The following is a 14,538-nucleotide window of genomic DNA, read 5'->3' as shown; positions in this document are numbered from 1 at the left end:
ATTTGATATTTCCTTTGAAGATGGTCTAAGTTGATGTTTGTGGGAATCAATATGTAGGGACATAGAATTTAGCAAATTTAGAAATATTTTCGTTCCTAGAAGAAAATTACTCACACGAGATTTTGTATCACTTCGAAATTAGGTTTTTCCTATTTACAAGATAATTTCATTCTATGATGAGGTTTTTATTTATTACGTTAATATTTTTTGCGATATTTATTGAAATGAACCTATTTTCCTTTTCAAATAAATGGGTATCTATATAGATAGAGCTCCCATATTTGAAATTAGGTTTAAAAGTATTTTTGTAGTATCCTAACATTCTAAAACTTTCGTTGAATTTAAGAATGTTGAGATTTTCTTAAGTAATTCAGTATAGACCTTTTCAAAATATATAGCAAAAATGTCAATGTAGAAAATAAAAAATCTTATCATGGAATGAAAATATCTTCTAAATAGGAAAAACCTTTCAAACAAATCTACAAAATCCCATTTTACCAACTATCGTTCTAGGAATATAATTCTTGCTAAATTAGCTCAATTCTATGTCCCTATATATTGATTCTCACAAATTCAAACTTACATACAACAAGCAAAATCTTCTCTTGTAACTTTTGATTGATCACATAACCTAACATGACGACTATCAAATTGACACTTTTGCTGCTCCTCTTTATCACTACAAGTTGTTACTCTCTCTCTCTCTCTCTCATAGGGCTCACTTGGCTTTGTATTTTAAAATTTCATATCATTTCTCTTTTAAGTCTTCTCTAAAAGATTATATGTAAAAAGGAAAAAATCACTCAAGTGAGAAGCCATATATATATGATCATTGGATGAAATTATAGTTATTTTAGTGTTTTCAAGAAACACTATGTTCGTTTTTTTAGTACAATTGGATGTCCAGTTTTAGGTTTGTCTAATTTTTTATAAATAATTTGTGGTTGATGTTTTGAAGCATAAACCGTTCAAATATATGTGAGCCTGGTTTATAGTTTTGGTACAGGAGGTGCAGGCCAATGGAATAGTATGTGTGTGTATATATATATTAACCTGTTGCATTTTGTAGGTTCACTGTTGAAGGTTTATGGAGGATCCCATTTTCTGTGTGTGGGGAACGAAGACTGCGGTCCGACTGGCAAATGTGTACATGGTGTATGCACATCCGCTGTAAATTGTGGGAGTAAAGAAAAAGAGTTTCAAGTTGAAGCAGTAGATGCGACAGAGTTTTGTCCTCGTGGCTGCAAAAATATCAACTGTAAAAGTGGCACTTGTTTTTGTGAATGTTAATTACATAAGTACAGGTCATCTCATGATCTCATCTTAAGGATCATACAATGGGTGGTGGCGATAAAAAAATAAATGAAATAAAATCGCTCATCTTCTTTGACTATAATTTATTAAGGGATTTTCTAACTTTAATCATTGAAGAATATTGAAATTTAAAATAAATTTGATGTTAAATTACATATTGATTATAGTCCCTTGATGTATCCTTCAGTCAAAATAATTAATGTGTATTTTATTCAATGTCTCCCTTTAAATATTTAAATTTATTAATATACACATTTTAATATATATTTTGACCAAGCAAAAGTTTTTTTAAAATTTATTAATTTTATTTAACATTCTTCAAACTTGGAAAACTCAATTAACGTACCTAAATGTTAGTACTGAAATGTATTATATTGAATTAATGTATTTAAATGTTAGTACCGAAATTTATATACCCAAATGTATTATATTAAACTAATGTACCAAAATATATTATATTGAATTAATGTACCTAAATGTTTATATTGAAATGTATGTACTGAAATGTTTGACAACCTGTCCCTAATTTTAAGTTTTTATTAATTTTAAAAGTGTGAATTTACAAAAATGCCCCTAGAGGCAAGAACTTTGACTTTCGTTTAAGTTCATTTCCAAAGTAAATTATTAGCAAGTTCTTTCTCTAGCCTTGGTACTTTCCAACCAACGTTAATTCCTAGATTTCCTTTCGATGTTGTACTCATCATTTGGGTGAGTATAGGCTTGTGGGTATGAGTTGTCATATCCTAGGAGTAACAGAACTCCTAAAAGTAGTAGTCACATTCTCTTCCACTACACTACACCTTATGACTTCATCATCCTCTAGGTTTAGTAGCTGTGCTTACGTGTAAACGAGGATTTTGGCAAGATCTCAATAGATGGTTATCCTTAGTGGTATAACCCTCACCCTAATTATTGTATTGTTCTTATGCTCTACCATCACGTATGAAAAGGGTTCAATCATGTTCTCCTTCGATTAGGCACTTTTAGGTTTAAATTTATTTACATTTTCCACATCACTACATTTTATGGCTTCGTCACCTTCCAGGTGTCGGCCAACACAGCTCAATTCGGAGTCCTAGTAAACGTCCCGGATCGGGGTGTGTCAAATGTGTGTACCTAAATGTATGCACCAAAATGTATTATAATGAATTTAATGTACCCAAATGAAGAAGACAAAGTATATCAAAATATATTGTAAAATAAAAATTAGTTTATCTAAATGTTTACAACAAATAATATTACGATGAATGAAATGAAAATTATAACTATAATGAAATAAAATTAATACATTAAAATTAGGAAGAAAAAGAGAAATAATTAAAACATCAAAAATATAATTAATAAATGAGGTGATTAATGTATCAAGGGAAGAAAATTAGATTTTGATCTTGCTCATGATTTTAGTCTAAAAGTCATCTTTGCCAAGGATTAAAATGACGTTTTTTATTTGAAGCTCTTGTTAATGCTCACATATGTGGCAATTTGTTCTTCTTAGAGCAGTTCCACCGTGGGCAATAGCCCAGTGGACTGGCTCTCAAACAGGGCCAAAAGCCCGAGTAACTTGGTCCAGCGTGTGCTGACGATGGAGCCCGAACGGGCCCGAGGGAGAGGCCCGACAAGAGTTGCCAGCCCGAGAACCCGAAGGGCATGTGACGCAAGGCTAACGTCTGGGCGACGTCAACCACGTGATGGACGGGCCGAACTTCCCTTTCTCTCTCTCAACCTTCATGGTTCTTGAACGACGTCGTTGTCTCACGATGGATCGACAGCGGCGACGAAGCAGAAACCCCAAATTTTATACACAGCATAAATCCAACAACAAAAGGCAACATCCTCAATGAAAAGTGCCCATTCGTCAGTTTAAGCAAAAGCATATATGAAATTCCTCAAATCCAATTACAAAACCCATTAGAAACAATACTGAAAACCCAGCACGGAAAATGGATGATCCGACCTAGATCGGATCAGACAGGGCTGAGAAGTTGGAAAAGTTGTGGCTTGGGTTCCAAGTTCATGCCGAAGATGATGACCAGGGGAATGAAGCCGTAGTGGGTGACGACCTTGGCCTTCTTCATGGCCTACGTGCTCCGCTCCTTGAAGGATTGAGCCACTGAGCGCTCCTTCAAGCCCTTGGAGGGCTTCGCCGGAGTCTTGCCCTTGCTCTTCGGAGATATTCTCGACACCATTGAAATCTTCTTCTGGGGTTTGTGCGAGTTTTGATTTGGTTAGTCAATTGCTTGAGCAAACTGTTTTAAAGATGAAAACTTTAGTAAAAATTTGACTAGTTAAAATGTGAAAAGCTGCATTAACTTTTCAATGGAATTTGCATCTTTAATCTTTAATTTTTACTTTTTTTTTAAATAATTATTTTGTATTATTTTATAAATAAAAAAATATTAATATTTTATTGCTTATTGCCAGGGTTATTGAAATGCAATGGTGGAGATGCAAAAGGTGATTACTGTTCATTAAGGGCAGTTACTGTTCACTGGATGGATAGCATAGTGTATTCTTGGGGGGAGGGTTCTCACGCTGGAACTGCTCTTAGACTATAATTTATTTATCTCTTGCTACACGCTTATACTTTATTCTTTATTATTCATTTATCATTTCTATTTAAGGTAATTTTTAGTTTGCTACTCTTAGGTTTCTTGATTCTCAACATTTTATACATCAAGTTTTTTTTTCCTAAAGTGATAATTCTTGAACACTTTCACACAACCGAACCGAATCCCTTTACACTTTTTGAATGTATGTACATGACGTTTCTTTTGTGAAACTTTGTTGCCAAGTTTGAAACTAACCTAGGGCATTTTCAAGGAGTATACTTTGTTCAATTAGGGAGTATATTTCATTGGTTGTAGAGGAAAGTTTAGGAAGGCTTTGGAACTTGGAAGAGCTTCTCTATTTGCTTACTTTTTGAATGGATACAGTGATAATTTTTCTTTGCAATTAGGGTTCTTGGTAGAATAAGATTGGTTTATATGATCTTGTATATATACAACTACCTTCCCACTTCCCATTTCCCACTTTCCTCATTTTCTTATTGTTAGTCTACCAATGCAGGCCTCTTTTCTTATTGTTAGTCTACCAATGCAGGCCTCTTTTCTATACTCCATATTAATAAAGATCAAGTTTTATAAAATAAAATAAAAAACAAAACCATATCGAAACCGAACTGAACAAAACCAAACCAAAAAAAAAAACAAAAAAAACTGAACCGAATGAAACAGAACCCACCCCTACTCAAAATCTTGTTTCTTATGTGTGTAGCAAAAAAATAATTTATAGTAAACCAAGAGCAAAAGGAGTAACTTGTCCTCCAAGTAATTACAATTCTAATAGGAAAGAATCACTAGAATAATGAGAATCTAAAACCCAAATCTAACTAGGATTTACACAATCTATTTACACTAAGGGATGAGGGAATTAAATTGGTTGCGGACTCACCACTCACGCAATTCGAACCAAGACTTCTCACTCATAAGTGAACAAACTACCACTATATCGTAGTACTAAGTGACACATTCTGCACCATATAAATTTTTATTATAATTATTAATCCAATTCCAACTTGAATTAAATTACAAATATTATATTTATGCCACAAATTTGATGTACAAATTTAGTGCACCTATTATACGTACTATTGTTGCGAATGGTTTTGTGGCTACGATGATGGGTATGTTATGTATGGCATCTTTGTGGTATAATTACACTGGTGGTTTATAGTTTTTTTTGTGTTGTGATAGTCATGTCTGAGTTTTCCTTATTTGCGAATTTGTGCGTATTTATTCCAGATCAAGAGATTGGTCACTAAAGAAATGTATTCATCTAGCACTTGATAATCTCTTTGCGAAATTATGGGTTCGGATCGGAAATTTTAATTGCAGGATCGAAAATTTTGCACCCTTATTCTAGCTAAATAAACAATACTTGAAGAAAATAAGTGCCACATAGTTCCCTATATACATCGTAAACTATGGTTTTGGTGTCGCTTCCTTTGGTGTTTTGGGCAACATGATCAGGATTTGTTCAGTGTTTCTGGTTTGGACCATTTCAGTGCTGCGCTTTGGGTGAAAATATTTCGAGTGCCAATATCTGTTTTCCTTTTCTTTTTTTTTTTTTTTTTTTTTTTTGATATATACAAGGAGGAGATGAGCTTAACCTCACAACAAACTCGTATTTGGCAAAAATTAAACCTAAGACCTCTCTCACTTAGAAGTGAAAGGAATATCACTAGATTATAGTACTAAGTGGCTAGAGTGCCAATATCTTGTCTCCAAGTTTAAATGCTAATTGTCTTTAGATGATTAAAATTGTAACAGCCAATCGGAAAGAATTAGGTATACCATACATTTATTATGGCCTTTCCTTTAGCAATTGCCTCAAAACTCGAAGAGTAGCTGGTAAAGGAACACAAGCCTGAATTCAGTATTTTGGGGTGTTTATATCGCACATGCATCAACTTAATAGAGTCATGAACAATTGGACGTACAAGTACTACATCGAAGTACTTTTACTTACAAAGAGTTGAATCGACAAAATAATTAAAGCTAAGCTTAACCCCAGGAAGATAAGTGCAATACAGGCAAATCAACTCGGTAATCTGAAAGCTTCGTAAATCTCAGACTAATTGGATTAATATACATTCTGCTAACATCATCTTTAATTATCATCCGATGAGGAGAAGAAATACATTGAATTTTTCCTGACTTCTACGTGGTATGAAATTCAGCAGCTTCAGTATCCATCTGTATAGTCCGCAATTTGCGTTCTAACTGATAGGGCACTTGTGACCACATGTTTCCCATCTGTCCAAGTGAGACTGCCGAAGTAATATCCGGTGTTCACGTGATGAGTGGTAGAAACTGCAACTGTAAACGTGATTGTTTTAACGGAAGAATTGAAGACCAAAGTGTCAGGTCTTACAGCTACGTTAACGCCAAGTGGAGGGTCTATGTCAACTTTATATACTGAGTCCACTGGACCAACATTTGTGACGCTTCTGGTTAGGTTTATATTGTCTCTCAGGTTTGGAATGGTGATGGAAGGCAGGTTCACATCAAGAACTGAAGGCTTTGTACTGGAACATGCTGTGACTTGTCCTACAATTTGAGAGAGAGCTGAGGTGTTGTAGCCAACAGCACAAAGGAAGTTTATGTAGTCCTCTCTCCCCATATCGTATACTAACCCAGGATATGCTGCTTTGTTAGGGTTCACAATTCCGCCTCCGTAATCAAACGGATTAGCCAACTTTCTAGGAGATCCCTCTGCAAAGATTGGTAGAATACTACAAGATGGACCATTCCTCGACGCTGCACGCATCAAAATCGACAGTATAGTTATGTTTCACATATATCATTAAAATGAAATTGGCCTAGGGAATTGTGAATACCGGTTGTCACAAGTGCCGATCGAATGGCTGCTGGGGACCAACTAGGATGCATTACTTTGAGAAGGGCTACAATGCCTGAGACATGAGGAGTTGACAATGAAGTTCCTGACTTCACAGCATATCCGCCGTCGACATAGGAACGAAGAGGAGAATATGCAGCTAAGATGTTCACACCAGGTGCGGCAACATCTGGCTGTCTCACAAAAAGTTTACAAGATAAAAAATATAGAAAGTTCCCAAAACCATGTTAGTCACAAAGCTTGCAATAACAAGTAAGCTTAGGGCGTCTATTAATAATGTTAGTGTACATGATGAACTACAGGTGGATACAAACAGGAAGGCAATATCTAAGTATTACATGATTATAATCCAGATTAATTTACACGATAATTAATACAAGAGACTCACACACACACACACACAGAGTCCGAGGACAATTAACTCTCAACACAATCAACCGTGAATTATGCTCAAACAAACTTGGACCATAGAAATGCACGGACTTGTCTCTCAATATACCACAAGGAAAGAGCAAAAGTTTTCCAAAACTAGCATTGAAATCCACAATATGCAATGGAAGATATTAAGATTTGTTTCAACATATAACTTCTTGTGCTCAGAACTTTGGATGAATAGGTTACAGTCCTATTCAAGATCTTTTTCTAATCAAAAGATAAAATCTCGCTTTACTGGAAAACTTGTTTTGTTTGTTGTCAGGTTTATGGGCGTCAAAGTAACGGGACAAGGATTTGTGTGAACAATAGCCCTTCATGAATTAAAGTAGTGATCACACCTTGAGAATTGCTGGTGTGGCGGAGTTTGGCCCCCTCGATGAAAAAGCGGCCACTTTGGCTGATATTAGCTTGCCCACTATTGTTTTAGTACGGCTCAACTTTACAAGAGGAGCACTGCAATCCAAACAAAACTTGAGGATCACAAACCTAATGATACAAATTACGGAATCAACAAAGACGATAATAGATGAATGTTATACGTACCTAGTAGACCGGATATAAGATAATATGCGGGTGCCAACCTCATAGTCAACTTGAATATTCGGAAAATCGTCATCACTTGGAAGCATGAGATCACTTGGGTTCGTTGCTATGATTACGCCAACACAACCTGCTTCTCTCAAAGCTTCTTCTGAGTAACTAGTGAAGCAGAGAACCACATTTCCAGATACCATAGTTTTATTAAGGGACGAGAGGGAATCACATATACTGCAAACAAGTAATGATATTGAAAATTAATTTGTAATTAAAAATATAGGATATTTATAAGCACCTTGAATACAAAGTAACATATTAGATATATGATACCTTGTGGATGTGGAGTCAATCTTTGTGGATTTTGGGTATATCAAGCGTGTAAATCCGGTATGCGGACCTGTAAACAATGATTGACCCTGCAAAAATAAGTAAGACACATGGTGATGATGATGATGATTTCCAATAATATGGCTCAAAATCCAAAGCAAAACTTGCTATAATCACAAACATACCTGCAAAGTTATATTATTTCCTAAAGTAATAGAAGTAGGAAATGCTCGATCCATGGTGCTTGCAGCAACAGTTATGACCCATGGTGCAGTATTTGTAACTGTTTGAGCAAAAGGTCCATCGTTTCCAGCCGAACACACAACGATAATGTCTCTAGTTACAGCATGGTAGGAACCAATAGCAATTGCATCATCAACAATAGTGGATATGGGTATTGAATCTCCTAATGATAATGACAACACATGAACCCCTTCATGTATGGCTACATCCACAGCTTTAAGTATGTCAGCGGATGAGCAATAGCCATTAAACAGATTCCAGCAAACCTTGTACATGGCTAATCGGGCATTTGGGGCACCCCCTCTAACTGTCCCACCACCAAGGCCCTTGTAGCTAATATTGTAAACAAATGAACCAGCTGCAATGCTTGAAATATCAGTACCATGTCCATTTGCATCTCTAGGAGACAAGAAGTCAGTGGATGTGTCCAATGGCTCTCCATACTCTGCAAGAAGTCCCTTGATGAACCAACGGGCTCCAATTATTTTTTTGTTGCAATGTATTGTTGTATTGAAATTTTCCCCAGATTCACACGCGCCCTTCCAATGGAATGGAACTGGCCCAAGGCCTTTTTCATTAAATGACTCAGACTCTGGCCAAATACCTGCTTAATCCATTGAATGCTTCTGTTAAGGGACCATTACGTATGATGTGTGTGTGTGTGTGTGTGTTGGTGTTTTTTTTTGGGGGGGGGGGGGGCGGCGGCGGGGGAGGGGAGGGGAGGGTGGAGGGGGAAGAGAGAGAGAGAGAGAGAAAAACCTGTGTCAAGAACACCTATGATAACTCCATCCCCCATCTTGCTCTTGGGGAGAATATTGGAAGGGGAATGAGGAGAGAGGCCAAGAAAATTCCAACTCCTAGTTGTTTCCAGCTTATGGAGGCTATTCGGTATGATTCGTACAACACCAGGCAACTCTGAATTCACATATGTTATAAACATAAGAAGCCATAATTGTAATACCAGTATTTATAAATTTACATTTGAAGTACATTTCATGAGTCCATGGCAGCTTGTGTTATCGTTGTCAATCACTGAAAACGAGACTTGACTTTATTGAATAATCTATGGCAAATATTTTAGAAAGATACCTGAAAGTTGTTGGACTTGAGACTCTGTGAGCTTGGCTGCAAACCCAGAGAAACCATGTTTGTAACTGTATACCATTAATTCTGAGGCCAATTCCTTGCTGCAGCACAAGAATCACATTAGTTAACAAACATTTTACTCAAGATTTGGATCATTTAATCAAGAATCCTAGACCAAAATTCATATAATCGATCTTTAAGTCTTTATTAGAAGGAAAACTAGCTATTTAGTTTTCATTACAAATCAACAAAGCAGTTGGAGTTGCTACATAAGATGGTGCTTCAAGAGTGAAAGAATCTCATACTCCGTATTTTGATATCGGAGGGTAGGGTGGGGGTAGTTTTCTACTTTTACAACAATTGTGCACGTGCTTATTTTCTAAAATAAAGATCACGCATCTATTTCAAGTTGGTTATGTCTCTCTTGGACTTGGGTGACAATCTTTATTTTCTATGTTGTGGTAATAAGTTTCTGTGTGCTGTGACTTGTGACTATCTATCTTTGTCTACATTTTTACGATGTCTAGAGTTTTTATAAAGAGTTTCTTGTTTTGCTGCAGGAGTTTGGATATTGAAGTGATGTGAAGATTGTAGGGGCGGAAGCCATAACACAACTTCAATGCCTCGATCGTGGATGTGAAGATTGTTGTGCTCATAAGTTTCTGGGTGTTGCAGGTTTATCATGCAAGCATATATCCATATCAATTGTGAAAGAGTTAAGTTGATTCTTCAAGATGTTGTGTTAAGAGTGCATCATGGGCTCACAAGTGATGAGGAGGCTGTGAGGACTTTTATTAGAAGAAGATGGAACAACTGGAAATTAACTAATTACTTTCCCCGCTACTGATGCATCCTACTTTGTTAGTGTGGTTGTTCTACCTCAAAATTTAACATGTATAAGCCAAGTTATACGAGGGAATGTATATGTGAGAGTAAATAAAGTACTTTACAAGCATTTGAGTCCAATTTCTTGCTGCAACATAAGAATCAGAGTACTAAGCAAGCATTTTACTGAAATTTGTCTGGTTGAAGCTTTTATATTCAGAATTAAATATCGCACAACTGTTTCAAGTAGGTTGAACTAAGCAGAAGTATATGTCTATAATCTAGCAAGTGTTTTGGATGATATATAGCAATGGAAAAAAGAAGCCGGATGGGGGATAGAGTTTTCCATCTCCTGTGTTGGAGTTATTTTTACTTCAACCATCGATCGATGACACAGGTTTCAACCACTGAACTTTGAGATCTAGGGTGCCATTGGAGCGAAAGAAGTACCTACTGCCCTCTGCTCTTAGATAAACTGAATCCTTTCCATTTCTATCCAAAACCCCTAATGACGACATGCGTAAAGGCATGAGTATTAGTTCCACAATTCTCACTGCACTGAACAAAACTTTCAGGTAATCTGATTTTGGAACTTGTATATAGAACACACAATTAGACTAGGCGAAATAAAATTGTGGGTTACCTTCCGACTACAGAGGCAAGCAATTCATGATGCAAATCAACGACCAGCTCGGGGTTGTCATGCTGCGTCTCTCCGAGATAAACAATGTGTACCTGTTAGTTGAAAGTGAGAAGTTAGGGTACCAAAATCGAATCCAGAATTTTCTAAAGAAAGAAGAAGAAAATGTGTTTGAGATATGTTGGCACACATACATTGCTTCTTTCTGTCATGCCCTGGCTATTAAGACAGCAGAGAAGCCAGAGGACTAGAACAACTAGGGGACTTGGGTTGCTCATATCTTCTCTGCCTCAACAACCACAAGAAAGAGAAAGGGAGGAGGCCTGGTTGAGGAAGGCTGAATACAGTCAGCCACAGCTGCCGTGCGGGAGGAGCAAATCCGGCAACAAGGCTTTCAAGACTTTGAGTAAAAGAATTAACCAAAACAATTTCACTCTGTTTTCCTTCTATTTTCTTCCTCTCTCTATCTCTCGTGTATAATTCTCTCTTTCCCTCACGTGCAGCATCTACTTTTTGATAATAAAACAAGCAGCATCTCTTTGTTGATATGAAAATATGCAGTATCTATTTATGGTTTAGAAAAAGAGTCCCTCCACTTTCGGTGCACCGGGATCTCTCTCAGAGGAACCTTTTTAAATCTTTTAATCATGGCGGTTTATGGAAATCCTGCGGTCAGAAACTCATTTTAAATTTTTTTTTAATTGTTTTCAACCCGGTTCTCTCCTTTCACTCGCATACCAGAAAGTGGAATATCTTTATACCATCGTTGGGTTATTTCAGCTGAATTTGTTGGGTTATGCCCAAAAAAGGGGTAAATTCTGCCTTTTTTTTTTTTTTTTCATTTTTTATTATTACAAAAGCTTTTTAAAATATAGAGCTAAGTGAATTTTTTTGTAGGAAAATTTTCTGAGTAGGAAAACAGAATTGTGGTGTATAATGCTGAATTTTTACTTATTTGGTTCTTTTAAAGTGATGTACTTTGCAATATATGTTGTTTTATGGGCAGAATACATGGACCGTAAAACCCTTTGGGATGGAACTAATTATGCCATTAGCATGATAAGTCGGGGCGATGAGATGAGACCACTGAACTGGAGAGTTTCTCCAGCCTTGTATTGCTATTGTTTAATATTTGGTTAGAAATATGCATATGTAGTCTTCCACTTAAAAAAAAATGTTATATTTAATTTCGTAAAACAATCTAGCTATTCTCAATTTGGGGTGCATAGCGAGAAGAGCTACGAGGAGTCAACGAAATACTAATCCAAGGTGTTATTTGATACCCATCACTTCCGATGTTCCTAGCGTTTCTCCTAGTGTAGTAAAAGATGCTAGTCAAAAGGATTACACGTTCGATTCACAGTATAGGCTACATTGTTCAGTTTATTTGAACCCTAATGATATGGAAGATTTATAAACAAGTAGAAAATTCACTAAATTATTCAACTTGTCCTTAGAAGTCGAACGCCATAAAGCTTTCATTCTCATAAAGAAGTAGAAACTTCACCAAATTATTCAATTTGGGATTTTATTTTTTAAATGAGTTTAAAGATAAATTTACATTATAAATTGGGTTTGTGAGGGTAGTTTAGGTAATAAATTTGGATTTAAAGGATATTAATTCTTTAATTAAAAATAATATGGATGTTGAGAGTAAATTAAGTGTAAAAAGAGATTATATGGGTTCAAATAAAATTTCTCTTTTCTTTAATACATTCTTCTCACTATGAATGAAGGCACATATTGAAAAGAAAAAAAAAATGAAGGCACAAATTTATAGTATACAAGTACTTAGTAAAAGGAAACTCAATCCTAATCTAAGTACACACACTTATTCTATTTACAGTAGAATAATAATGTGATAATTGCAATTCTATATTGATTGGGACTCACGCCTACACTCTCCTCAATCAAGTTATGGAACGATTTTTTAGCTACAACCTTAATCAAGTACCTGCCAAATTGATCTTTAGACTTCACAAATGGAAATTGAATAATATGTGCCTCAAACTTCTCCTTGAATGCCTATTCACTTTGACATGCTTTGTACAATCATATTGAACTGAATTCTAAGGTATATCAATCGTAGCTGTATTATCACAATACATGTTCATGGATGATCCAGGTAGAAAGCCAATTTTGTTGAGTAATTTTCTTAACCATAGAAGTTCACACAATCTTTTCGCCATTCCTCTGAACTCAACCTCAACACTAGACAAAACCCCACCTTTTTGCTTTTTACCATGCCAAGTAACCAAGTTTCCCCTCACAAAAGTAAAGTATCCGGATGTGGATCTTATATTAGTGATGTTTCCTGCCCAATCAACGTCTGTATATCCTTCTATTCTCAAATGACAATCCTAGAAAACATAATTCATATCCTGGTGCAGACTTAGATATGTGAGAATCCAATAGACTTCATTCAAATGATGTTCACTAGGAGCATGCATAAACTGACTCACAACACTTACTGCATATGCAATATTTGGTCTAGTATGTGATAAATAAGTAAATCTTCCTACTAATCTAATCTGAATACCCTACATGATCATGATTTTGAACAGTAGGTGTATCAGATGGCTTACAATCTAGCAAACCAATTTCTGTCAACAAATCAAGAACATATTTCCTTGGCAATAGAAATATACCTTGGTCTAAAAACGCGACTTCAATCCCCAAAAAACACTCAAGGCACCCAAATCTTTTCATTTCAAATTCAGAAACCAAATCGTCGTAAGTCTTGCAATTTCTTCTTGATCATCCTCAGCCATATAACTAAATGAAGTAACTTTAGCAGTCCTTAAAGTTTCATTAAATTTCTGTTTATGGAGATTTGTTGACCCATATAATTAAATGTATGGCAAAAATTTAATGTAAAAAATCTCGTTAAAGAAAGAAATTATATGTTAAATAGGAAAAACCTTTTAAGAAATCTGCAAAAATCCGTGTTACCAATTTTGCTCCAAGGAATAACATTAGGTCCTAAATCCGGTCATACCCTATATATTCATTATCACATACAACCGACTTACAAACTACAAACTGATACATCCTTCGTAGTTTCGAGTGATCAAAAATCCTAAGATGACAACTATCAAGATGGTTATTCTGCTAGTCGTCTTTGTTACTACATGTACTCTCTCTATCTCTCTCTCTCTCTCTCTCTCCCCTGTTGAAAATCAATGTCAAAGTTAGGCAAGGAAAGTTAGGCAATATTAGGTATGGTTGAATAAAAATTATTAGGTGCAATTAATGTGTTTTGTGTGGTAATAAATAATCTTAGTTTAATCATTTGGTTTGCTATAAATACCTAAGTTCTCAAGCATTGTAAATCATTCAAAGAAAAACAAAGCCTAGAGCTAAAGAAGAAAAGCTTTGCTAATTAGTTTGTTTTGTGAGCTTTCTTTAAGTGTGTGCTCTATTTTCTTCTTCTTGGGATCATTAGAGTTATCTTGGATACTCTTCTTATTCAACAATTGGTATCAGAGCCAAGTCGGTCAGGGATCGTTCTTGGTAGAGCATTGGTTGTAAAGTCTCTTGAAATTCCGAGTATGCTCTGTGGTTGCAGTTTTGACTGATCTTCCACATCAGAAAAGGTTTCTTGAGATTATTGCTGGGGTTATCACAAACCTTGAGAGGGAGCTTCTTTGTGTCGAGAGTAGTGTATTACTCTGCACGGTAATCACTCAAGCTTGTTCGGTGTAGTCAAAGTC

The 14,538-nt window shown here is 35.8% G+C and overlaps 1 protein-coding gene across 1 annotated transcript; it reads right to left on the bottom strand.

The window, feature by feature from the left end:
• Positions 1 to 5,797: 5,797 nt before the first annotated feature.
• LOC137713145 (subtilisin-like protease SBT3.3) lies at positions 5,798 to 11,334 on the bottom strand. Its single transcript, XM_068452405.1, has 10 exons — positions 11,020 to 11,334; positions 10,829 to 10,920; positions 9,364 to 9,461; positions 9,034 to 9,189; positions 8,217 to 8,878; positions 8,035 to 8,120; positions 7,711 to 7,935; positions 7,506 to 7,620; positions 6,713 to 6,905; positions 5,798 to 6,632 (listed from the first exon to the last, which is right to left on the bottom strand). The coding sequence occupies exons 1-10, from the start codon at positions 11,101 to 11,103 to the stop codon at positions 6,058 to 6,060; spliced, it is 2,286 nt and encodes a 761-aa protein (XP_068308506.1). The 5' UTR covers positions 11,104 to 11,334; the 3' UTR covers positions 5,798 to 6,057.
• Positions 11,335 to 14,538: the final 3,204 nt, after the last annotated feature.

The sequence above is a fragment of the Pyrus communis genome, chromosome 13 (genome assembly GCF_963583255.1).
Source record: "Pyrus communis chromosome 13, drPyrComm1.1, whole genome shotgun sequence".
In the NCBI taxonomy this organism is placed as follows: Eukaryota; Viridiplantae; Streptophyta; class Magnoliopsida; order Rosales; family Rosaceae; genus Pyrus; species Pyrus communis.
This window is presented reverse-complemented; position numbering and strand designations above follow the sequence as displayed.